The sequence below is a fragment of the Camellia sinensis genome, chromosome 8 (assembly GCF_055761805.1).
Source record: "Camellia sinensis isolate YWXY chromosome 8, ASM5576180v1, whole genome shotgun sequence".
Classification (NCBI taxonomy): Eukaryota; Viridiplantae; Streptophyta; class Magnoliopsida; order Ericales; family Theaceae; genus Camellia; species Camellia sinensis.
In genome coordinates this window covers 127,978,542-128,004,406 of record NC_138968.1, presented here as the reverse complement: position 1 = coordinate 128,004,406, position 25,865 = coordinate 127,978,542, and the positions used below count along the sequence as shown (strand labels likewise).

The window sequence follows — 25,865 nt, the reverse complement described above, 5'->3', positions numbered from 1 at the left end:
ATAAATATATTCATTGAAATTTGTTTAAAATATGAATTATTTGTTGTAATTTAGAAAATTATAAATGTTTCTCTGTTAGAATTTTTTATTGAAAAAATTACCTATAAATCCTATCCTAAAAAAAGTTAAACCATTTAGTCCCTTAAATTTTCTTGTATACCATTTAGTCCTAATGTATTACCAGATTTTGAGGGTGTGATTTGATTCCATTTATTTTTACATCAATACCCTTTTACATCAATAACTGGCCAGATCTTAAACCAGATGAGTTTTTCAGAGGCTTCCATGGCGGAGGAGGGTTTGTAGCGAAATGGCTCGTCCACGGTCGATGATCTCTCTGTTGTTGTTATTCATTCCTTGCTTTGCGTCCGAATCCATAGGGTACGAACCACAAGAAGAAGAATGGGAAGAGTTCTCAGAGGAATTGCTGTTGAAGCCATTGCCAGATCGCAAGGTTCTAGCCCATTTTCACTTCCAAACCAGAGTTCCTCCTTCGGAATCGCCTCAGATTTGAGATCTGAAACAGCCGCGGATGGTTTGACTCATAACACTCTCCACATGTTGAAGCAAGACAAATAGTTGTTCCAGATCTGAGATCTGTTTCTGAAACAGATATGCGAGAGGAAGGAGGGATCTATTTCCCAGTTTCGAAAAATTGCAATGATACACGTCACATAGATCGGATCCGACTCGATTCAACTTTGTGCTCATCGTACTACCGGTTCTCACGATCCTTCTCCTCTTGTTGACTCACGCCACCGCCAATATACTATTTTTGGTCTTGATTGAAGTTGTGCTTGTTTTGATTCACGCTGCTTTGATGCTTTGATGAAGATTGATGACTTGGTCTTTGATGAAGAGGCTGACGGAGCTAGTGCGATGTGTAATTTTTCACGATGTTTATTCCTAATGTTCTGACGTTGATGTTCAATGTTGATGATAATGTTGATGATGTTGTGATGTTGTTGATCTGTTTGATGATGTTTGATGTTTTAATGTTTGATGTTGTTGGTGTTTTTTATTATGTTTTGTTGATGTTTGTTTGGAGGGAAAACAAATTTTTATAGAGTTTTGGGCATTTCAGTCAATATCATGTTGGGTTTTTTCTAATTTATCCTTACTAAAAAGCGTAAAACATAGTGTAACATTGGTTATTTTGTCATTAACATTAGTTTGGGACTAATTGGATCATAAGATAAAACATAGGACCAAATGGATCATAAGATAAAGATTTGGGATTTATTGGTGTATCACCCTTTTTTATTTAACAAAATTAATTAAAAAAATAAAATTTTTAATTATTCACTAATACAATAATAAAATTATCTTAATTATTAATTAAAATAAAATTTTAACATTATTAAAAATTATTAATTAACTTGATGATTCATTAATAAAATGACCTATTTATTATGAAATTAAAAACTTTAGTAGGCATAATATAATTTTTAAAATTAAAAAAAAAGTAATTTACAATTTAAATAAATTTTAGAGAGTGTGTTTGTAAATTATTATAAATTAAGCTAACAAAAAATATTACAATTAAGACTTGGTTTTAGTACCTAACAGTTATTTACTAACTTATTGCAGTCCTCTCAGGACTAAACTCTTACAATATCAAATCATAAGATTTTAAATATTTTATTACGTAAATTTATAATGGGGTTACGTATTTTATAACAGATGTTACGAGTGTTTATGATATTTTTATTATATATGTACTGTATGATTGGAGTTTCCAAAATCCTCTTACTTTGCTCTCTGGTTCTCAAGTCCTTAAGCTTCTCTCTCTCTCTGTTTCTCTCTCTCTCTCTCAGAGAGAAGTCTAAATATGGAGATAGTAGTATACAAGTACTCTCCTGCAATCGCATGTGCGATTATTGGTGTTGTGACCTTAGCATGGGCATCATGGTCTGTATTCAATTGGGTATGGTTGAGACCGAAGAAGCTGGAGAGGTATCTCCGAAATCAAGGTCTCACTGGTAACTCTTACAAGTTGTTATTCGGAGACATGAAAGAGAGCTCTGCCATGTCTAGAGAAGCTAAATCCACTCCCATCAAAATCTCCGATGATATTGTCCCTCGCGTCTTACCCTTCGTTCATCAATACATCTCCAATTACGGTACGCTTTCACTCTGATTTCTTTTTCAAATCTTTGATTGGATTTCTCATTTTTATTCACATATTTTCAAAGTTCGGCGGAGGAGGGCGGTGGGGTTTAGGGTGGAAGAGGAAGAGGATGAGGAAGAGGGCAGAGGAAGAGGAAGAGAGAGAAAAAGGGTGAGAGACACGGCAGCACCACCACCATTTTTCTGAGTTTTTTTTTTTTAATATTCTAAAAAATAATAATTTAGAAGATTGACTCATTTTTTAAATTATTTAGAAAATTAATTTACTTTTTGAAATCACTTTTGGAAAATATAATTTTAAATTAAAAATTAGATTTTCATCATGTCATTTTATTTAAAATTGCATGTTGAAAATGTAATTTTATAATAATATGAACTTTTTTAAAATATATTTTATTTTTAATTTAAAATTATATTTTTAAAATACGATTTCAAAAAATAAGTTAATTTTATAATTTGAAAACGAATCAATTCTCTAGATTTTTTTTTTTAAGAATATTAAAAAAAACTCCCGTTTTTCTTGGTCTACAAAACTTAGGGCCCATTTGGAGGTTGAAAATTAATTTTTTGATATGAATGTTTGATGTGAACGTTGATATTAATATTTGTTAACAATTTAAAAAATATTTATAAGAGTAAAATTATTTATAAAATATTTTAAATATAATAATTAAAATTTAATAGATTAAATATTTAAGTAATAGAATTTATTAAAATATAAGAATATATTATGAATTAATTGAAATATAAATATTAAAACAAAATTCTAATAAATTTCTTATTTATTTTTAGTTTTTATAAAAAGACACGCTGCCATTCTAGATAAGTGGGTAGTTCTAAGCCTTTAATGTTGTGTTTGGTTGAATAATTTGGGGAGTAATTTAGAAATTAAAAAAAAATGTATAAAATTAAGTAAAATATAAATATATTTTATTTTTATTTCATTTATTTTTTCTCTTTTTTTCTTTCCAAATTCTTTAATCAAACAGAAGATAAGTGGGTAGCTTGTGGTAAAGGCTTGTGACAGGAATTTGGGGATGTTACTGTGCAAAGTGCGCAGCAGCATACGCTCTGCGGTGAAATATTTTTTTTTTATCAGAATATTCAAAAAAAACTCCCATTTTTCTTGGCCTACAAAACTACAGCCCGTTTGGAGGTTGAAAATTAATATTTTAATATGAATGTTTGATGTGAACGTTGATATTAATATTCACATTATCTGGTTTTTAATAATTTAAAAAATATTTATAAGAGTAAAATTATTTATAAGATATTTTAAATATAATAATTAAAATTTAATAGATTAAATATTTAAATAATAATATTTATTAAAATATAAGAATTTATTATGAATTAATTAGAATATAAATATTAAAACAAAATTCTAATAAATTTCTTATTTATTTTTAGTTTTTATAAAAAGACACGCTACCATTCTAGATAAGTGGGTAGTTCTAAACCTTTAATGTTGTGTTTAGTTGGATAATTTGGGGAGTAATTTAGAAATTAAAAAAAAAAATGTGTAAAATTAAGTAAAATATAGATATATTTTATTTTTATTTCATTTATTTATTTATTTTTTTTTTTTCCAAATCCTTTAATCAAACAGAAGATAGGTGGGTAGTTTTTGGTAAAGGCTTGTGAAAGGAATTTGGGGATGTTACTGTGCAGAGTGCGCAGCAGCATCTGTCATTTTGATAATCTGAACCATTCATATTTTAGAATAGATCAAGTAGAATATGTCAGCAAAAAATCAATTTAATCGGATATCGTTTACCTATTCATCCATTCACATTTGCATTCATTTAAATACTTTAAATCACAATTATTATTTATTTTTGTAGATAGAAATGTGAGTGGATGAAAAAGTAAACGATATCCAAGTAATTTGATTTTTTGTTAACGATGTATTCTAAAATATGAACGATTTAAATTATCAAAATGAGTTCTAAAATAGATCTATTTTGCCGCACACGCAGCAGCATTCCCAATCCCTTATGGAAGTGTCTGATTCATGGCAACAATAAATAAATAAATAAATAAATAATTACAGTCAACAAGAGGGAATGGTGGAGGTGAGGGCTAGTGTTGGAAGAATGATTTTGGTGTTTTAAAATCAAATACAAGAAGCTAAAAGTCAATTCAAAAAAAAAAAACTATAGAAAAAGATAAAAGGTATTATAATCTTTTTATTCTTGAACAAAAATTTATTTAAGTTTTTGATAGGAACGGAATTTATGTATGATAATAAAAGGGTAAATCACACTTATCTCTCTTGAGGTTTCTAATAATTTGTGATAATTACAAGAATTTCTCCTGTAGTTTTAATAATTATACTAATTTCTCATATTTTTGAAACTATTATTAAGACTCTTCTATTAGATTATTTAACAAAATTTGTTAATGTCATACAAAAAATGATAAGATTATCCATTAATTACTTTATCTATTTAAATAAAAAAAATTCACTCACTTATCCTGAAATTTTGCATATATATTATTAAAAATTTATACATATTTTACTATTATTTAATAAAATTCTTAAATTTCATACAATATTAAATAAAATCTTTAAATTATTAAGACATTATTAAATTATTTAATTAAAAAAAAAGCCTTAATTTTTATTGATAAAATATTTAAAAATAAATAATATCTCTAAAATTAATATTAGAGAAATATCCTAATAATTTAATATAAGATTTATTTCATATCACTTAAATAACCTAAAATTTATTATTTTAAGTAATGCCTTTATTGTTTGAATTTTTTTTTAAAGTTAAAATAAACAGATTTATTTTTTCCGGCAATTTACATTACTTGTTTACTCATATGTAAAAAAATTATTATTTTATTTTTTCTCAATCATATATTATTCTCAATTTTTATTTTTTATTTTTGAGTCATTAAACTTCTAGTTGATGCATATTTACAAAACCGTAGGTTAATATTTCTTACATGATTAAAAAATAAAAATAAATAAATAAAAGTAAAAAAAAAAAAATTAATCGCCTCACAATAAATTAAATTTAGTTAATAAGAAATGAAAGATCAAGAAAGCATTTGAGAATAATAAACAATTCAAACAATTTATCATTTCTTACACCTAAAATTAAAATTAATCTTTACTTGAATGGAGAAATTATTTGAGAATAATAAAATACTCAATTGATTTGTTATGTATGATACTTAAAATGTATCCCTCCATCTTTATTTATCTCATTTAAATTATTTCTATTAAATTAAATCTTAAAATTTATTTCTCACCTTCATTAATGGTTAAATTTTTATTTTATTTTTTGTTTATAAAATCTCAAAAACTTGTTGTGAAAAAAAATAGAGTCAAGAAATTACATTTATATTTCTAAAAAATTATGAAAAATAAATAATAATTTCGTATATACTTAATAGGGTAAATTAAATTACATTTATATATATATATATATATATATATTAAAAAGTATTTTATTTCATTATGCATTTAAATTAGTATTAGAATCCGATTTTTCAATAAAATTATATGAGTATTAGATATATGGAAGAAGTAAATTAGATAATTTAAATAATAATACTTCGGTATATATAATAATAGAACAAAATCAAGGTGAGAAATTAAAAAATAAAGTAAAAATTTAACCATTAATGAATGTGAGAATTAATTTTAAGATTTAATTTAATAAAAATAATTTAAATGAGAAAAATAAAGATGGAGAAATAGATTTTAAGTATGATACATAACAAATCAATTGAGTATTTTATTATTCTTAAATAGTTTCTCCATTTAAGTAAAAATTAATTTTAATTTTAGGTGTAAGAAATGACAAATTGTTGGAATTGTTTATTATTCTCAAATGATTTCTCCATTCAAATAAAGATTAATTTTAATTTTAAGTGTAGGAAATGACAAATTGCTTATTATTCTCAAATGGTTTCTTGATCTTTCATTCCTTATCAGCTAATTTTAATTTATTGCGAAGTAATTATATTTTTTTTACTTCTATATTTATTTTTTTATATTTTTAATCATGTAAGAATAACCTGTGATTTTTTTTTAAAAAAAAAATATGCATTGATTAGAAATTTAATAACTCGAAGATAAAAATTAAAATTTGCTGATAATATCTTAACAATTTAGGGATAAATAATTTGCTTACATATGAATAAATAAGTAGGACAAATTATAGAAAAAAATAATCTATCTGTTTCAACTTAAAAAGAAAAAAGGAAAAAGAAATTTAAAGAATAAATATATTAAATAAAAGGGGCATTGACCAATCAGTCCTATTAACTAGACTTTTTTGCCTACAAGTCCTAACTGATAAATTTATCACTATAAAAACAAGAAATTGATAAATTTATCACTATAAGTTTATTTATAAAAAATAAGAGACTGATAAATTTATCACTTGACAAATTTATCAATGGCCTCGTTTGGGAACAGACTAATTTAGTAACTTTTTGGCTATTTGACTAAAATATGAGCTAAAAAAAACTAGTATGTTTAGGATGACTTTTTGACTTTTTACGAAAAGATGTGTAAAAAGTAGAGAGAAAAGAGAATCTTTGACTTTTTTGTATGAGTTGTTAGCTTTTTGGCTAATTTAGTAACTTTTTAACTAAAAATTAGGGTTCCCAAACGAGGTACAAAAGTAAGACCTATTACTAATTTCCCCTAAATAAAATTGATAAATATTTCATTATTTATATAGTGTGAAATAAATCTTATAAGTGTTGTATTTAATTATTAGGGTTTTATATTAAACTATTATGGTATTAAGTTAAAACATGTATAGATCTTTAATAATATATATGCCAAACCTCACGGGAGGTGATTGAAAATTTTTATTTAAATAACTTATTAATTGAAAGGGCCAACATGGTCATTTTAGATAGAAAAGTAACGGTGTTTGTGCTAAATTAATGGATTAAAATTTTTTGATATTGTCAGCAAAAGTAAAGGAAATATCTATAATTATTGAAACCACCAAAAAAGTTCTTATATTTTTTAGAAATTTTAGGGGAGATAAGTGTATTTTACGCAAATAAAATTATCAAAAGAGAGGAGGGAAAAAAATTGAAAAGATTCTCATTTTTTTTAGGGTTTGTCTTGCTATATTTTAAGATAATTTTAGCTTTTTTTTATCCATTTAAATAAATGAAATTTTCTTTAGGTTTCACGTGATCTGACCTTGGACACCCACCCACCAACCACATCCTCATTATTATTATGTAATTATTGTTTTTGCCTGTGATAATTGCTTTGCTGGTTGTGCGCTGTTGACAATTCAATTCTGAACTTCATTCATACACTTTCTTCCAATTTTGGCAGCCTCAACAGCAGCATTTAAATTGTATTATTTGTAGGGGTGAGCATGGTCCGGATTGGACCGGATTGGGGTAAAATCAGGACCGATCCGTTATCTACGGTTCCTGAAAAATTGGAACTAATCCAATCCGTTTAAATCATGGAACCAATCCAAACCAATCCATTTAAATACGGATTGGATCGGTTTAGGACCACGGATTCACATAATTAAATAACAAAAATATATATATATATATATATAACACTTTAATTTTATAAAAATATAAACATAGCGATATATTAGTTCCACAATAGTAACATCTATTTCTATAATAGCGACATATTGTTCTAGAATTTAAACAACCATAAGAAAACTGGTTTCACCATAAGTATTTAAACCATTACAAATTAAAACTAAAAACTAACAAACAAAAGTAATAAAAGAAGATATTATACGGTTTTAGGTTTGAGTTTAGATTTTATATAAAATAAGAGAAGATATTATGGGGGAGGATATATAATAAAAATATATACTATATGTATACGGTCCGGATCGGTTCCAATCCGGAACCGTGGGGTTCAATCCAGAACCAATCCGTATACTACGGATTTTTAATTCTTCAATCCGGAACCGAACCGCGGATTTAAAAAACCAATCCAAACCTATCGGATTGGACTGGACTGGATCGGATTACGGATTTTACGGATTCCTTGCTCAGCCCTAATTATTTGCTGTGATTAATATTAAAATATATATAAATTACTATAAAAAAACATGTATTCAAAATATGCCATTGGAGGATAAGATAGGTGGCAGACTTATATTTAGAAACTCCAGCCATTATCAGACCTAATTAATTTGGTTTTTTTTGATGAAAAATGATTCTCAATCATGGCTTTGAAGCTAATAAAATTTTGTCTAACGTATGATTTATAGTGAAGAGGATAATCCATGAAAATCTTGAGTACTTAAACAAGAAGAAAATAAATAGGGCCAATTACACACACAAAAAATAAAAAAATAAAAAAAATAATAATCTAAGGTTTGAGTCTCCTGACAAAATAAATTTGAGTTTTTAATTTTGTCAATTTAAACCTTAATCTTTTAATTTTTTTTTTAATCTAAACTATTTGTTTATTTTTGTTAAGTAAAATCGACGAAAAAAAGAATACTTTAGACATTAAACTCAATGTAGATATACATAAAGTGTCTAAAATTTTATTTTTCATTGAGTTTAATGACGAAAATATTTATTCGTCATCGATTTTATTTGACGAGAAGAGGTAAATAGTTTTGATTAAAAATAAATAAAAATTTATAATTTAAATTAATAAAATTAAAAATTTAGAATTTATTTTGTTACAATAGTCAAATTCTGAGTGTTTTATATATATCAATAATGTTTAGGACCCTCTTTCCCTCCCACCCCCTTTGACCCTCTCTTAACATGATTGGCCAGTTTTTGTTTTTGTTTTTCTTTTTTTTCCTTCTCCTCCAATCACCACCCGCCACGTGTGTGTGGGAGGGTGGTGGGGGTGGTGGGGTAGTGATTGAAGGGGGTCTCAATCATGACCCATAATATATATATATATATATATATATAATAATGTCCTCAAATAAATAGTAACCTATATCCACATGAAGAAACAAGGGGAAGGCCCCAAAGACCGATGTGCAATAATACAAATGGGGCATGAAGCCTGACTAGCTACATTACAATGATGACAATTGGATAGAATGACTAGTTTTATCCCCAAATGCTTAACTATTTATATTTTGGAACACATGTTTCAAAACATAGAACATTTTCATTCTCAAAGGAAAAATCTAGTGATGTCAAATTCTGTCCTATATATATTTTTAAAAGTTTTCTTTAAAAAAAATAAATAAACAATATTTTGTGTTTCTTCATGATTAATTTATATTAATATTTTATTAGATATCTAACTATTAAAATATAATTGCTATTATATGTAGTAGTCTTTTAAATTCTTGTAGTATGATCATTACAACCTACCACTATTGTACCACACTTTACAGCACATAACATGCCATGCCACGTTCTCATTGAGAAAGACAAACATGTATTTTTGTAAAAGAACAGGAGACAAAGAGGGGCCTGGAAAGACAAATATGTGATATAGAAGGGACATCAAAAAATTTAGACAGATTAAAAGCTGTAGAGGGAATCCCTCTTACTAGAATTGGGGACAGTGAGTCCTTTCAGATCTTTTATTGCAGATGAATAGAGAGCTTGGAACATGTCAAAATATCAATTAGTGGGAGATGAAGTGGGTGATTATGGAGAATTTGAGAATGACTCGGAGAATGAAGAATGATGTCTTCATTAGATGAAGATCAACCATTTGTTGATTGAAAATACCAGTAGAGAAAGAAAGAACCTAACTAACTAAACACTCGACAGACAACTTAGCACTACTAAGTAAGTCAATAATGGACACACTCTCGTAATTACCATAGCCAACTCTTCTTGCTCACTGTAAGCAAGAATTTTACTTGCGTAATTTGGAAATGTTTGTGTAATATTATTATCTAATTCATCATGTTGTGACCATGTGTATATATATATATATATATTTGAACTTCACTATTTATTTACCTGTACATATTGCTTCAATTTGTTCAAGGCATATTTATCTGGTTATGAGTTGCAGGAAAGAATTCTTTTATGTGGCTTGGACCAAAACCGAGGGTTAACATCATGGACCCTGAACTCATAAAGGAGATTTTGTCAAAGAATTTCAACTTTCAAAAGGTCAAGACAAATCCACTATCCAGGTTGTTAGCCAATGGACTAGCTAGCCAAGATGGTGAGCAATGGACTAAACACAGGAAAATCATCAACCCGGCTTTTCATATGGAGAAGTTGAAGGTTATGTCCACCATTTTTTTTTTGGGGGGGCGCATATCATTAGGGTTTAATATATTGGCAGTCCCTAAAGTATGCACTCTATTTTATTTTAGTCTCCAATATTTCAATTGTGTCAGTTTGGTCTCCAACTTATCCAATTTATGTTTAAATGCATTTCCATCCAAATTTGGGGGGAGAAAAAAAAAAGAAGAAAAAAAAAAGTACCCCATGCTTCCATTATAAAATTTGGATGAAAATAATGATGGGAACCATTTAAACATAGATTGGGAAAGTTGGGTTGGGGATCAAATTGGCAATTGAAATATTGCAGATCAAAATGATATAGATGCATACTTCGAGGACCACGTTTGTATTTAACTGTATAATTTATTTAAGCTTAGTTGCTCTATTCAATTAAATGCTTTAGTGGTTGTTTCCTGTGTCTAAATGTAACTTCGAGATAGAATGGAATTTTGCGAGCGCGCGGTCACGCACACGCGCACACATATATATTTATATTTATATCAATATATTACTGATAGTCTTGGGTGTGTTTTTCTTCTTTTTTTTTTAGCATATGCTACCTGCATTTTATTTGAGCTGCAGCGAGATGATAAGTGAATGGGAGAACAATATAGTCTCAGCAGAAGGGTCATGTGAGTTGGATGTGTGGCCTTCTCTTCAAACTTTGTCTAGCGATGTGATCTCTCGCACGGCATTTGGTAGTAACTATGAAGAGGGAAGAAGGATATTCCAACTTCAGAGAGTACAAGCTGAGCTTCTAATCCAGGCTTTGAGTACAGTTTACATCCCAGGCTGGAGGTAAAATTAAATTATCTCAAATTCTTGATTTGAATATATTTTTCTATCTGGTTTTGTTAGGTATCATATATTAGCTTAGCCAGTTTTGTCTGGTTAGAAAATGTGAAAGATATATATATATATATATATGAGTACTAGGAAAGATAACTAGAAGTCTTTATAGATGATATTAGGGGGAAAAATTGGGGTTAAAGAAAAAAAAGACAGGGCAAATTACATTGGTGGTCCCCGAACTTTATCCCTTGTGACAACTTGGTCGGTGTAGTTCCAGTTGTGATATATTTGCCCTTTAAGGTGTGCATTTCCTATTTTGCCCTTGAAAAATGCTCAAGTGATCAAAAATACTGTCTTCCCTTCCTAATTGAACCAATTTGACACAACGTGCAAATTTAAAGGGGTAATGTGTTGCCATTGGTACTATGTAATTTACCCAAAAAGAAGTTATAGGGTTTTTTTTTTTTTTTTTTTTGGGGGGAAGGGGAAATCAAACCTTTGATCTCCTGGTAAAGTCGATGAGCTCTAGCCATTGGGCTAACCCTAATAGTTAAAAAGATATCATAATTGCTAGCTAGCTACATATGCTTCACTACTGCATGTGTAGGTTTTTGCCAACTGAGAGGAACAAGAAGATGAAAGAAATCGATAAAGAAGTACAAGCATCACTAAAGGTTATCATCAATAAAAGACTGAAGGCAATGAAGGAAGGAGAAACTAATAATGATGACTTACTGGGTATATTATTGGAATCCAATCTCAAAGAAATTGAACAGCATGGGAATAACAAGAAAGTTGGAATGAGTATTAAAGAAGTCATTGAAGAATGCAAGCTATTCTACATTGCTGGGCAAGAGACTACCTCAGTTTTGCTTGTGTGGACAATGGTTTTATTAAGTAGGCATCAAAATTGGCAACAACATGCAAGGGAAGAGGTATTGGAAGTATTTGGGAATGACAAGCCCAACTTTGATAACTTAAATCACCTCAAAATTGTAAGTATGCAATTCCCATATACACACTTACCTTTGGGAAATTATTATTTCTTGTGGGCATTATCACATAAAAGATTATGTTTCTACTTGCATTGTGTTTGGATTATGGATTTAGAAAAGAAAAAGGATGTGGAGAAAAAATTTAATTCATATTTTGTTAATATTTGCCTCATCTTTTTCCTTTTCAAATCACTATCCAAATCCATAATCTAAACACAGCCTTACCAAACAAGTACACCTTTCTTGAGAAAAACAAAATCCTTGTTTTGGAGCATCATGTTTGCATGGGAAACTACAATTTCATTTGCTAAAACTCCAAAATTTCTAGCAAAACGTCTACACTATTTTAGGGAACAGAAAATATTTGTATGCACAATGTATCAGCTTGATGGTAGGTTCTCATTCTGTAGTCTTTAAATTTTCTCTTCCTCAGGTGACTATGATTTTGTATGAAGTTCTACGGTTATACCCACCAGTAATTATGCTTAATCGAATTGTCCATGAAGATACAAAATTAGGAGGAATCACCATCCCGAGTGGAGTGCTACTTTCTTTACCAATAATGCTACTTCATTATGACACTGAAATTTGGGGTGATGATGCAAAGGAGTTCAAGCCAGAGAGGTTTTCAGAAGGAGTGTCGAAGGCAGCGAAGAACCAAGTTTCGTTTTTCCCATTCAGTTGGGGACCTCGGGTATGTGTTGGACAAAGCTTTGCAATGTTAGAAGCCAAGATGGCCGTGGCTATGATTCTACAACGATTCTCTTTCGAGCTTTCACCATCCTATACTCACGCTCCATACCCTATTGTAACTCTTCAACCCCAATATGGTGCTCACTTGATTCTACAGAAACTTTAGATATTTCTGTCTATTTGGGGTTTAAAATTTCATGAACTATAAGGCATGTACTTTTGATTTTTATCATCTTATAATTTTCTCTTTTATTTTATATGAGTGGATAAGGTTTTAAGAACTAATTAGTCAGTTTTTGTCATTATGAGTTTAAACCATAGTTAAGTCTGGTCATGTAAACTCTTGTTAATCTCTATGGCTGGTATGTTATATATTTGTAAGACATCATATGAAAGAGAGTTGAACGGTGCTATATAGTAGCATATAGACAAACAAACAAAATTTGTGAACTTCCCTTACGTACTGATGTTGCACTTATCCCGTTTCGCATTCCAAAGTTTTGCTACTGCATCCCAAAAGGATTTACGTATAAAAAGCTGGTGAACTTTTTGGAGAATGGATGAAAAAAATTTTGGTTCAAGAAAAAACTCTTTTCCTTCTATGTTTCGTTTCAGAAATTTTCAAGTAATTTTTTCTTTCACAAATCAACTTTTGTTCTTGTTGTTTTGATCAAATCTAAGGCCAAAACAATAGTCCACATAAGCCTAAACAAAGGGCTAACATATGGTATCAGAGCCTCTGGTTTGTGCGAGGCAAATCAGTTGCAAGAAGGTGAAGAAAGAGCAATCATGGAGGAGAAATCTCCATGGTCATCAAAAGCAACCCAAGTTTGATTGGCCAATGGCCAACAACCCCAATCTTCAATGGCAAAAACTATGATTTTTGGCGTGTGAAGATGAGAAATGTATTTTTGTGAAGTGGTGATGACCGAATGAAATTTTATGGTGACGACAAGTGATAGGTGAATTGTTGAGAAAATTTTAATAAGCTTGCCTAAAAATTTAATCCTATTGAGGAAACTAAGGACATCTCTACATCTATACAACAATTGATGGGCTACTTAAAATCATACGAGCAAAGATTTAGTAGGCAATCTGAAAAAGGCAATTGAGCTTAACTCCAAAAATTTTGAAAAGAAATTATCAACCCAATATCAAAACAAAGGAGAGTCACCTAGAGGTTACAAGAGAGGAAAAGGTAATTTCGAAAATAGAAAACATTTTGAGAAAAAATTTAACGAAGAAGATTCTTCACAAAGGTGCATAATTTGTAATAGTTAGTCATGAAGAGAAAGATTGTTAGCTCAAAGGGAAAGCCTAAATGTTTCAAGTGTAACAAATTTGGGTATGTGCAAAAAGAAAAAAGATCTTAAATTCAATTTTAACCATCAAGCAAGTTTTACAAAGGAAAAGAAAGTGAGGGAATTTATTTCATAATTGTCCTTGTTAGCCCTTAGAAAGTTGGAACATTGGAAAACCAATACACGTCCATTTGGAAGCGAAAGCCTTACATTGGAATGCACAAGAAACTATTTTTTTGGTTCCGGAGCACATATTGAACTCACTGTTCAAATGTGCCCCTTCTTTGTCCAAATGTGTGTGTTTTGCAGAAATTTGATTTAGGTCCTGCAAAGTTGCATTCCTTGTAGGTCTTCATTTCTAGTCCAGATGACCGATGATCTATCAGAAGCTGCACTTTTGAGCAGCTAATTTTGGTTTGTACTACTTCAACATAATAATGCATTCTTGTGTTCCTATTTTCGAAAAACAAAACAAACAAAAAAAAAAAAAACAGGACAAAACAAAACAAACAGACAAAATGAAGCTATTCAAGTAGATACAATCTAATATGATTTCATTTCACATTAACAAACCAAATTATACACAAAATCATCATTGTTCACATAAGCCCCAAAAGCCCAAATCTCTTTTACAAAATCCCAACAAAAATGGCTCAAACACAACCTGAGAACTAATTTTGATGAATAATAATAGTAATAATAATGAGAGAGCGAGAGAGAGAGAGAGAGAGGAAAAAGTTTCAATACAGAACCTCATTCTACTCTCAAACTGCTGTTGTTGTTCCAGGAACACTTACCACTGGCGGTCGTGTCACAGCAGCCAAAATGTCAGCATAACCGACCACGCCAACCAAGACATCCTCATTTTCAGCCTCAGTCACCCACACATGGGTTGCGCGATGAGACAGCATCTGAGCCATCACCGCAGCCAACGAACTTGTAACCTTACACGTTAAGGGCGCACTTCTACCCCTATACATGCTCCTACCGACACCAAAACTAGGGTTTGGAGTACTAATGAACCCAATACTCCTACTGCTGAATTTCTTCAGCCGCATTGAGCCACTGCCATTAACTAAACAACTATCTCCTACTCCTGGATTCACCAAAAGATCCGGTAGTGACCTTGAAGACACATTATCCTCAACACCCATCACAAACTGTCCTGCTGAGAGATTGGCCAAGGCCCACGCTGCGGCTAAGTAGTCACATTTCCACAGTTTGCATGCTGAAATCTCTCCAATGATCTTGTTTTGACCGTCCAATGTGGTTTCCACAACAGCGACGGCGCTGGGGTCGTGGGGAAGCTTTTGGGCAGCTTCGATGGCGGGATGGGATGCTTCAATTGAATAGTAGTTTGGGTTGATGGCTCCGAGGAAAGATATGGATGACAGAGGGAGAGGAGCCAATGCACCGAGGCAGCCGATAAGGAAACGTATGACGTCTTCTCGAGATAGACAACAGAACTTGCCGTGGATGGTAGTGGTAGAAGATGCAGAAGGGCGGTTGGTATTAAAGCTGCTAGAGGCGTCAAGGTTTTTAAGCCACTTGCCATTGTAGAGAATTGAAAATCGCTTGCTCATGCCTTTCCATACAACGCTTTTAGGAATGAGAAGACGCCTAACACCCTGCTTCATCATCTCCAACGCATCAATCAATCTGCAGGTGAAGGGAAAGACCGGAATTGATAGAGTCGGGAGAAAAATATATAAATCCAAACATCAATAATTTCTAATATTGCTTCACATTTCTTTCTGTGTTTCTTCAACTTTCCCTCTAGAAAGACAAAACAAAACTACCACAACAAATCTTTGCCATGTAGATAGCTTAAAAAGTAGAGAGATAAAGGAAATAAAATTTGCAAACTTCGAGTTTGGTAATCCAATAAAACCAGTGTCTGGGCTAACTCATAAATTCATAATGGCCAATGTCCAAAACAGGTAACAGTAGTGTAAAAGCCACGACCCTCTTCGTCTCCAACACTTATTCCCCCTTCTTTCCCTCTCTCCTCTAGCACTTAGGAAAGCAAAATCTAACAGATCTACAAAGCCAGAGGACAAGAATTTGGGTTAAAATTTTCAGATGCAACCCTCATGCATAGAAGTTCCAGAATCTATTAAGACTAGCTCAGTTTTTATCTGTATGTTAGAAAACGTGAAGATTTACGAGAAGTTCCATCAATGTTAATATAGAACTGATCTATAAATCTCTTAATAATTTTTTAGTATATCCAAGGTTGGATACCAATTGTTACTATCAAGGTTGGAAAGAAAAGGATGGGAAAAATAGACTTTAAATTTTTATTACCTTATTTAGGATTAATTTGAATATTATGCATTTTTTTAGTTAGAATGCCTTTGTTAATGTGATATTACCAAAAAAAGGTAAACTACCAAGAGGTCCTATTAGTTAGATTTAATTCCCATTAAGTCCTATCAAAAGTTAGTCTTAGTCCTATTAAAATCGTCGCTAAAAATAATTTTTTGTGACGATTTTTTGTATGTTGCTAAAAATTGACAATTAGTGACTTTTTTTTTGTCACGACTTTTTTATAAATTGTCACCAAAACTTACAATTAATGACGCTTTTCTGCGATGAATTTTTGAAATTGTCGCTAAAAGTTTGCAAAATTAGTGACTTGTGTGACGATTTTTTAAACTGTTGCTAAAACTTATTATTAATAACGCTTTTTGTGACAAATTTTTCAAACTGTCATTAAAAATTAATAATTAATGAAGTTTTTTAATAGTATCTAATAAAAAATATCGTTAATTATCACAGGACCTATTGGACAATAAGTCCACCTATTAGGACTTATACGTAAATTCCCCTTAAAAAAAATTATGGTAAATTACAAATACATCCCCTGAGTTTTGTTTAAAATACAGATTGACCCTTGTGGTTTGAAAAATTACAAATACCTCCTTGTCATAATTTTTTATTTAATAGAATTAACTGAAAAAATAAAATTACAAACTGCTCTCCTCTACAATAATAAAATTACCTGCATTGTCTATGAGATAAATTTCTGATATCATGAAAAACTGTTAATTCACTTTATGATTTATTAATAAAAAAATGTTATTTATTATGAAATTTGAAACTTCAGGAGGCGAGATGTAATTTCTAAAACCACAGGGGCAATTCGTATTTTAAGCATATCTCAAGGGGTGTATTTATAATTTACCCTTAAATTTAAGAGACAATCTAGAAATAATAAACAATATTACAAAATGTAAGCTTATTTAAGCATCAAAAGAAAAAATGGGCATATATGGAATTTTGCATAAAGTAGGCTTCGAATTTCTATTAATTATTTAGGGTTCATTGGATTTTATGTATTTTGTGAGTTAAAAAATGCTACTAGATCAATTTGGTAATATGATAATAAGTTTAGGAGTCAAAGATAGTTCGTAAATTTTGCAAATTGCTAGACATGGGGTTGAAGGAGTTGTCCATGGGTTATGTTAGGGGTCAAGCAAGGTTATTGGATTATTATATGTAGTTTTGTTTAAGCCTAGAATAGTCTAGTAGCCGAAGAGTCAAAGTTTCATCTTTAAGTCATTGTCCTAGAAGAGCTAGGAAAGGCCAGCAGAACACAAATACATATGTAAACACTTCAGTTTAGCAAGGCCTTAGGTAGCAATTGCTACTGGCTGGTCATAGACCTTAAATTTGTGTATGATGTGAATTTGGGGTCGTGACATCTTGGTTGGACAAGTCATATCCACTTTGGAAGTCTAAAACAAAGCCTATGACTTCTACACCCCACAGGAAGACTTTTTGGTGTAAAGTGAACTATCCTTGGTAGTTTTTAGAGTCTTAGTTGTAGTCTATTGAGAGTTAGTACACAGCTAGTTAGTTTTGTTACTGTTTTCTAACGTCTAGAGAGTCAAAGGATATTTTAATAATTTTCTCCGTTTTGTTAAACTTGTTCTGCAAAATGGATCATCGGGTCAATTTGTGTTATTGAATCTTTAATGTGGTTTTTACTAGGTCTATAAAATTGTAATTAGTAATAGTTTACTAGTTGTCCATTTATAAGTTGAAGTCCTACTAGGAATAGTAGAACTGTATCTCTTCTTCTCCTCTTCCTTGCATGAATTACCAGAGTAAAACTGTATCAGCCTATATTCTTCCTCTTCTCCTCCTCTTCCTTGCATGAATTACCAGAGTAATATTCTAGGGTTATTGTTCACAAGTCTAGGACAACTTTAGGACACTTGGAATAATGCTGTCTAAAATTGATATTATTTGGTGGGTTTGGGGCACCAGTTTCTAGATTCAGGGTTCTCAAAGATAGATTCTAGGGTCTGAAAAGGGAAGGAGCAGAGACAGCATAGCGTCTAGAGTAACTGTTTATTAATAAATGAGTTGTTGAAATCTTTACTAAACAATTACCAGTTGTAGATATCCATGCACCTACACATCAACAAGGACATGCCTTGAACATCATCGGAGAGACCTCTAAGGTTGTGTTTGGTTGGAGGATTTGATGAGGGAAATGAAAAAAAAAAAAAAAAAAAAGAGGAGAAATAATTGATATGATTCAAATTCCAAGTTATGTTTGGTTGAGTTGGAAAATGGAGAAAGAAACGAGCCTAAGTGAACCCAAAAGACAAAAAGTGGGATTACATTTCCCTCTCAATTTCTTTTCCCTGGTGTTTTCCATTATAACCAAACAGAAAGTGCGAATGCATTTCCTTTTCCTTTTGAATGCATTTCCTTTTCCTTTTCCATTTCCATTTCCATTTCTCTCATCAAATCCTCCAACCAAAAACAGCCTAAATGTCAGCCAGTACAGGACACGTGTTGGGCTTTACCGAATGACTCTACATGCAATTATGCACCAACAACACTTGTAGTGTGTGCTTTAGCCTAAAAATCATAGACATAATAAGGCAACTTCTTAAACACCCCAGGGGAGTTTAAGAGTTTACACACTGCACGTCTCTCCACCTAGGCCAAGAAGTAGGGCCAGTATCAGGTATCGTGGGACTTTAGAATCTTATGGCTAACCTAGGCTACACCGCAGCACTTCATCTCACATTGGTCAAACCACCTTGGACTAATCCAATTGAGAGATCTCTCTCCATACACTGGTTATTTGTTAGAACCTTCACAAAGTCTAGTTCCTTTTGGAACCAAGGCAAGGTTCCACCCTAAAGAGACATTTCCTTAACTAACACTAGAATTCCATCTCATGCAGTTATATGCATGTGCTCACCTTCTGTAAATAGAGCGTTGTACCTCTCCTACATCACTTCACACTCTTTGGCTCTTGGAGACTGTAATTCCTCAAAGGCTCTAGATTCTCCACTGCCTCTTTCTATCTCTCTGGCTAGGGTGCTTCATCTCTCACTTGAACACATTCCAACGCCTCTGACATATTCTGCATCGAACCTCCATCATCTTACCCATAATGGTTTTGATGTTGGCACTAAAAGGCCAAATTGGAGGGATAAGGATTAGGAGTTCGAACTAATACAAGTCTCATATTGAGTACTACTTGTGAAAATAAAAATAAAAAGGGCTTGATCCTCACGAGGTTAAGCAAAATCACATAAACACAAATCCAATTCTCAAAATTTCAACTCCATAAAATTTATGGATATTTATAGTTTGTTGGGTTTTCCACATCACCAATGATTAAGACTCAAAAATAAAAAACTACAAATCTTTAGCTAGTAAGAATATCCTACGCATAATAATATAGAGCCAAAAACTATAAATGAGGGATCTTTGGAGTATGCTCTTCTATATTTTTGGTGTTCATTAGGTAATGACTGACGGTTTTGCAGTTTTACAAGTGTTGGGCAGCAGGTTGTCCTTCAAAGAGACACAAGAGGTTCTAGAAAGTGGATCCATTATGTGTGATGTGGACCATTTGGATGGAACAAAATAGGAGGAATTTAGAAGAAGTGGAGTTGGGGGATGCACAATCTAAAACTTGCTCACTTCCGGTGCTTCCATTTTTTTTTTTTTTTTTTTTTTTTTTTTTTATATCAACAACAAAAGCTTTATTGATAAATAAGAAAAGGAAATGAGGATAAGGCATCCTCTTACAAAAGGACTAAGAGAAAACAAAACAAAATTGAAAACCCCCAAACAAGCTAAACACGGGCAAAATCCTACATATCACAAACCGCCAACCAATCTCTAGCCACCAAAAAAAGAGGAAATCCCTTAAATAAAGAGTTCCTCGACACCCAGAAAGAAGTTAAATGACAAACATTATCCCACAAACAACCCACTTCCCGAAACTTTTCATCAAACAACCTTGCATTTCTCTCCCTCCATAGAACCCAAAAAGTTGCAAAGACGGCACAAGACCAAAGCATTTTGGCTCTCTTTGATTCTCCAAAAGTGTGAAAATCCACTAGGAGCATATGCGTACACCTTTTTGGGGCTACCCACGCCACATTTCCAAAAGAAAACAATTTGTGCCAATCAATCCGGTGCTTCCATTTTTGGCTTGAAGCAAATTTTTTTTTTTTTTTGGTTGGCCTTTATTGACTTTCTAGGTGACCTTTCTTTGTAAATGCAATATATGTGGTTTTTTGGTATACTTCCCCTGCACAAAGGTTGCACACCTTTTGGTGTTTTTTTCCGAGTTAACGATATATTTATCTTTACCTCTTTAAAAATAAAAATTTTAAATATAAAAAATTGACCAAAAGCTCATGTCCAGCATAAATGGAAATTATAACACCACCACTAAATCATACAATCTAAATAAAATGGTACTAGTAGCGTGAACGTATAATCAATGATATAAGCCTCAAATTAACCCTAACATTGATTACACCATGTCCAAGGTGTGCTCCATGCTGAATTCCTTATTTTCCCCTTTTCTTGTAGCAGACTCATACTCGTGCACTCTCCTTCAAGCAATTGAGAGGATGCAAAAATAATTTGCAATTAGCAGCTTGATCAACAAGTGTACAATTTATTTGAAAGAAGTCAATACCAAGGCCCTGTTCTCACTTGACCATTAAGAAGATAATCAAATCCCCCCCTAGAAATTCATAACTAATAATAGACTATTGTCGACCTTTCTACACATAAGTAGTCATCAGGTGCATGTTTATACCACACCATACCACGCACAAAAAATATAATAAAAAATAAAGCAAACAAGAACATAACCTCCTATCATATTTGGACTAAAGCACACCGTCTATTACAATTTCCATCTGAAATTGACAGAAAGTGCATCACATGCCTATGTTGAGAGTAAACCATTTTTTCATGACAAAAATACCCTTAATAATAATCAAATTTACAAAAAAAACAAAATGTTACTTTCCTTGTTCTTCCTCTCTCTGTTCTCTTCTACCCCTTCCTCCCCCTCCCCTACCCCCTCACACCCACTTCCCCACCCCCAACATATTGTGTACACACACACGCGCGTGCGCGTATATTATGTATGCATATATATTCGACATTCCATAATCCACTCTCTCCCCCCATCGCATAGCACCCACCTCGTAGGAGACACTATCTATAGGTTCGGTTATATTTTATCAAATTTAGTCTTTATCATTTGGTTAAATATGACTGTGATATGAACATGATGTGCTTGATTTGTGGGAAATTCAAATTTGATGACGATGACATGGGAGGAAATCAGTCAGTTGAAGGGATCTGTTGATTCTTGTTTTGAAACTTGTGTAGAATATAATTTCAATGATTTGAGTACTCGATTTAAGTGTGCAATAGATATTGGTCATACAGTGTTTTTGGATTCGTTCCGGTATCATGATTGCTTTGCATACCATACACCAAGGAACTATTCAAGTGCATTAGATCTCTATCATAAGATGCAGAATGCATGATTTGCACCAGACAATGTGCCTTATAGCCTAATAATGAAGGTCCCAAGTCATACTAATGGGTCTTGAGAGATAGAGAGGGAGAGGGAGAGGGAGAAGGAGAGCGGTGTGTAGGGAGGGGGAAGTAAGGGTGACGGGGAAGGGAGTCCTTGGTGGTGGATGAACAAGGTAAGGGGAAGTGGATTAATTTTATATACGTAAAAGTATTTCACAGATACATATATATATATATAGAGAGAGAGAGAGAGAGAGGTTTAGTTTAGAAAATAAAGGAAGAAGACGAGAATATTTGCTTAAGTGCACTTAACATATGTTAGTGGTGAGTTTTAGTCAACCAACAATAGGAATATGCATATTTTTAAATGATAAAGGGTGCACATAGCCCAAACCACAAAGCTAGGAAAATTTGCCCAATAAAAATTAAGGAAAAGTTCCAGTGACCCCTAAAAAATAGACTCGTGTGACACTTCAGGGCCCACAACCACCAAAAAAACACAATATATTCCCAAAACTTCAACATGAGAAACGCAACATATTCTGATCAACATGTAAAGAATTGAAGAAATGACTGAACTTCCAAGATCAGAAAAAACAATAAATAATAAATAACAAAAAAAAGACAAATGAACCAACAACAATCATTATTCTCTTTAATCCGAAAACAATTAAAAAGTCACAAACCAACAAGCCAAGAAATCATAGAGATGCATACCATAAAAATTATGGTATGTACAGAGTGATTATGCCTCTTTGAATTATTTCTCTCCTTCGTTCAACCATCAAAAAAAATTATATCCGTTTAACCCATCCTACCTTTATCCAATCTTTTGTCTCATCATTTACCGCATAGTATAACTTATAATTCATCTCCATAATACAATTCATAATCCTATTATATATATATCCAATCATTTGTCCCATTTATTTATAGCATAGTATAATTTATCTCCATAATCCTATCATATATCCAATCATTAATCCTATTAATCCCAAGTATAACTTGTCACCACAATTCTATCAATAATCTCATTCATACTCATACACAATCACCTTAAACATAATAATATGGAACAAAGAGAGTAAGAAAGATAACCTTGTAGCAGGATCAACCTCCTTGAGCAGAGAACTGTTGGGAACAACCACCTCAGAGACAGGGGTCTTCATGGCCTTATCATGATCCTCCAAAAACTCATCTCTGGCCAAGAAAGCCACGATATCGAGCGAATTGAGAATACCCACAAACCTCTGTTGCCTCATCTCAGCATTCTCAATCACACTCTTGTGTGGCGATCTCTTCCTCCACACAGGTATCCCTCCTTCCATCGACTCTCCTATCGCCCTAATCGCCGCCTCCACTGTCTCAGTCTCCGCAAACTCCACCAGCTCCGGCTTCCCCACCGTCAGATCCCCAACCACATGGTACAAAAACACGGATGCCATGTCGTTCTTTCCTGTTGTACCCAACTCAATTCAAAAGCAAAAACCCAGAAAATTGAGTGAAAAACTGGATTTGGGTATTTGATTTTCTGGGTAAGGAAGTCAAAACTGGATTGATTTGATTTGATTTTCTGGGTAAACAAACAGAGTGGAGTGGTGTTGTTATAAGAGAGAGTGAAGGAAGATGAGGAGGAGGTGAAAACGGGTAATGGGGAGTTTGGGAAGAAGGGTATTCAGGAAATGGGAAGTGGTAGTTGAAGGGAAGTGAGAGGGATGAGAAAGGCAATTGGCCATGATAGAGTAGGAAGCTTAATGCCCATCAAAGGTTTGATTGAGAGAGAGACAGAGAGAGAGAGGTTGGTTTGGATCTGGATTGGGGATCTGAGTCTTCTTTGATTCCGAATTTGTTGGAATGATGTACGGGCGAGGCAGTGGGGGTAGGGATCTAGTAGTATTATAGAGACAATGCGTTGCTAGAGAGAGAGAGAGAGAGAGAGAGAGAGAGAGAGAGAGTGAGGAAGAGAGAGGTGGGGTTGGATGAGTAGAAAAAGGATCAATATGGAATTATTGGAGAGATAGAGACAGAAGAATTGATCAATTATTGGGGGTGGGGAATTTCTGGAAGGGAGAGGCTTCCCTCAGTTGGGTACGGTTGGGACTCCGTCACCCAATTTGGGCCGTCACTCGGAGGAAAGCCAGGTTGAAGAAGATCTGCTCTTCCGTGGTCAGCCTATATCCACAAAAAAATATTTATATATATTATGGATTTCAAATATTTTATTAAATATTTTATCAAATGTTTTGTATTATGTAAGTTTGACGTGAGTTTCACATTTAGATAAAATATTTAGTAAGTTATTTGAGATTTTTAGTATTATACGGGTTGGTTTGGAATGTCTTAAAAAAGTATATTTTTTATCTTTTTATAAAAAGATGTGCAGAAAAATAGAGAGGTGATGTGATAGAAAAAAGATAAAAAAATAAAAAGATAGATTATATAGGTTATGCTAACCCTAAATCGTTGAATATGTAAATTTTGTCGAATACTTTACTTTTGTAAAAAATTATATTGATCAGACATAGATAGTTATTTGATCAGATCATATTTGTCTAAACAAATTATTTTAAAAATTATACTTATTGTTGATATGAATATGATATGATCAAATGACTATAGATATTCAATAAAAGTGATTTTTTTATATATATATGAATAAAGTACTTGACAAATTATACATATTGAACGGTTCAAATTATCAATGCAGACTTTACGATAGACCCACAATCTGATTTGGACTAAGGCCTTGTTTGTTTTCAAATGTAGAATAGAGGGGATTCATAGTGAGGAGATTAAGTAAAATTGTGTTTGTTTTGATGATAGTTGTTAGTGCAGGAATTGTTAAATTATTTTTATATAAAATAATAAAACAAATAAAAAATACAAAAAATTAAATATTAATATTCAAAAAAAAAGTTTCCCAACATGTAAAAAATAAAAAAAAAATTATAGTCCCATCACTATTTTTCTAATACCACCTCCAACTCCTCCATTCCAATCCCCCTTCCAACCTTCATACTAATACTCTAATCCATCTCAATCTCTTTTCTAAATCTACAAACAAACATAATACTAAATAAATTTTATCTCCATCCTAATCTCGTCTCAGTCTCTACGCTCCAAAACAAACGGGTCCAAAGAGAACCCTTCACATCGTAGGATTGGTTTGTCTAGATTTTCAACATGGCAAAATCTCTGTTTGGATTGTATATGGTATTAGCATAACATTCATGCTATGCATTGTTTTAAATAAATAATAATTAATTAATTTTAAAATTAAAATTAAACAGTAAAAAAATCAAATTAATTAAATTTTAATTATTTTTATCATAATTTTGCTTCTTTTTTTTCTATCATTAATGTTATGTTTTAAATTCTAAATAACAATAACATGAATCATACTGTAATTAGTAAAAATTAAACAAAAATTATGATAAATCATAAAGTTGCACTTTTTAATTTTTATTTTTAAGAACAAAAACTACACCTGTGATAAAATATAAATACATTATTATTTTCTAAGGGTTTCATAATTTTAATTTTTCATATATTAGATAATATCGTAAACTATGTGAAACTCAATAATTATTATTATTATTATTTTCCTAATTACATTTTTTTAGTATGCCATATAATAGTAATAATATATATATATATATATATATATATATTTTGTGAAACTCAATCTAGCAAAATTTGTTTAAATCACAAAATTGAATAACAAAATGAAAATGATAAAAAAATGAATTACCAGTAACCTTTATCCTCTTATCTTCCCTGAAATTAGCATTTATCTATCCATTACAACTTTTAGATTTTCTCACAATCGATAGTTTGGCATCTAACATTGGACCATTTTTTTATTCTTCTCTCTCATTCACCTTTGCTTAACAGATCTTCATAGCATAATTGTAATTTTTTA

The 25,865-nt window shown here is 31.7% G+C and overlaps 2 protein-coding genes across 2 annotated transcripts; one reads left to right on the top strand and one right to left on the bottom strand.

Annotated features, from left to right (window-relative positions):
• The first annotated feature begins 1,256 nt into the window (after positions 1–1,256).
• LOC114293733 (cytochrome P450 CYP72A219) lies at positions 1,257–13,254 on the top strand. The gene is made up of 5 exons (XM_028237855.2): positions 1,257–2,123; positions 10,112–10,329; positions 10,883–11,130; positions 11,732–12,119; positions 12,553–13,254. The coding sequence occupies exons 1-5, from the start codon at positions 1,832–1,834 to the stop codon at positions 12,976–12,978; spliced, it is 1,572 nt and encodes a 523-aa protein (XP_028093656.2). The 5' UTR covers positions 1,257–1,831; the 3' UTR covers positions 12,979–13,254.
• A 1,392-nt stretch (positions 13,255–14,646) lies between these two features.
• Positions 14,647–24,117, bottom strand: CBSX6 (Cystathionine beta-synthase (CBS) family protein). Its single transcript, XM_028237856.2, has 2 exons — positions 23,042–24,117; positions 14,647–15,772 (listed from the first exon to the last, which is right to left on the bottom strand). The coding sequence occupies exons 1-2, from the start codon at positions 23,386–23,388 to the stop codon at positions 14,878–14,880; spliced, it is 1,242 nt and encodes a 413-aa protein (XP_028093657.1). The 5' UTR covers positions 23,389–24,117; the 3' UTR covers positions 14,647–14,877.
• Positions 24,118–25,865: the final 1,748 nt, after the last annotated feature.

What these genes read in the sequence shown, in the direction of transcription:
- LOC114293733 (XM_028237855.2), top strand. Translation starts at nt 1,832, where the DNA reads ATGGAGATAGTAGTATACAAGTACTCTCCTGCAATCGCATGTGCGATT. An exon ending in TTCATATGGAGAAGTTGAAG is followed by an intron (nt 10,330 to 10,882) that starts GTTATGTCCACC and finishes TTTTTTTTTTAG; the next exon opens with CATATGCTACCTGCATTTTA. An exon ending in GTTTACATCCCAGGCTGGAG is followed by an intron (nt 11,131 to 11,731) that starts GTAAAATTAAAT and finishes CTGCATGTGTAG; the next exon opens with GTTTTTGCCAACTGAGAGGA.
- CBSX6 (XM_028237856.2), bottom strand. Translation starts at nt 23,388, where the DNA reads ATGGCATCCGTGTTTTTGTACCATGTGGTTGGGGATCTGACGGTGGGG. An exon ending in GAGGTTGATCCTGCTACAAG is followed by an intron (nt 15,773 to 23,041) that starts GTTATCTTTCTT and finishes CTTCACCTGCAG; the next exon opens with ATTGATTGATGCGTTGGAGA.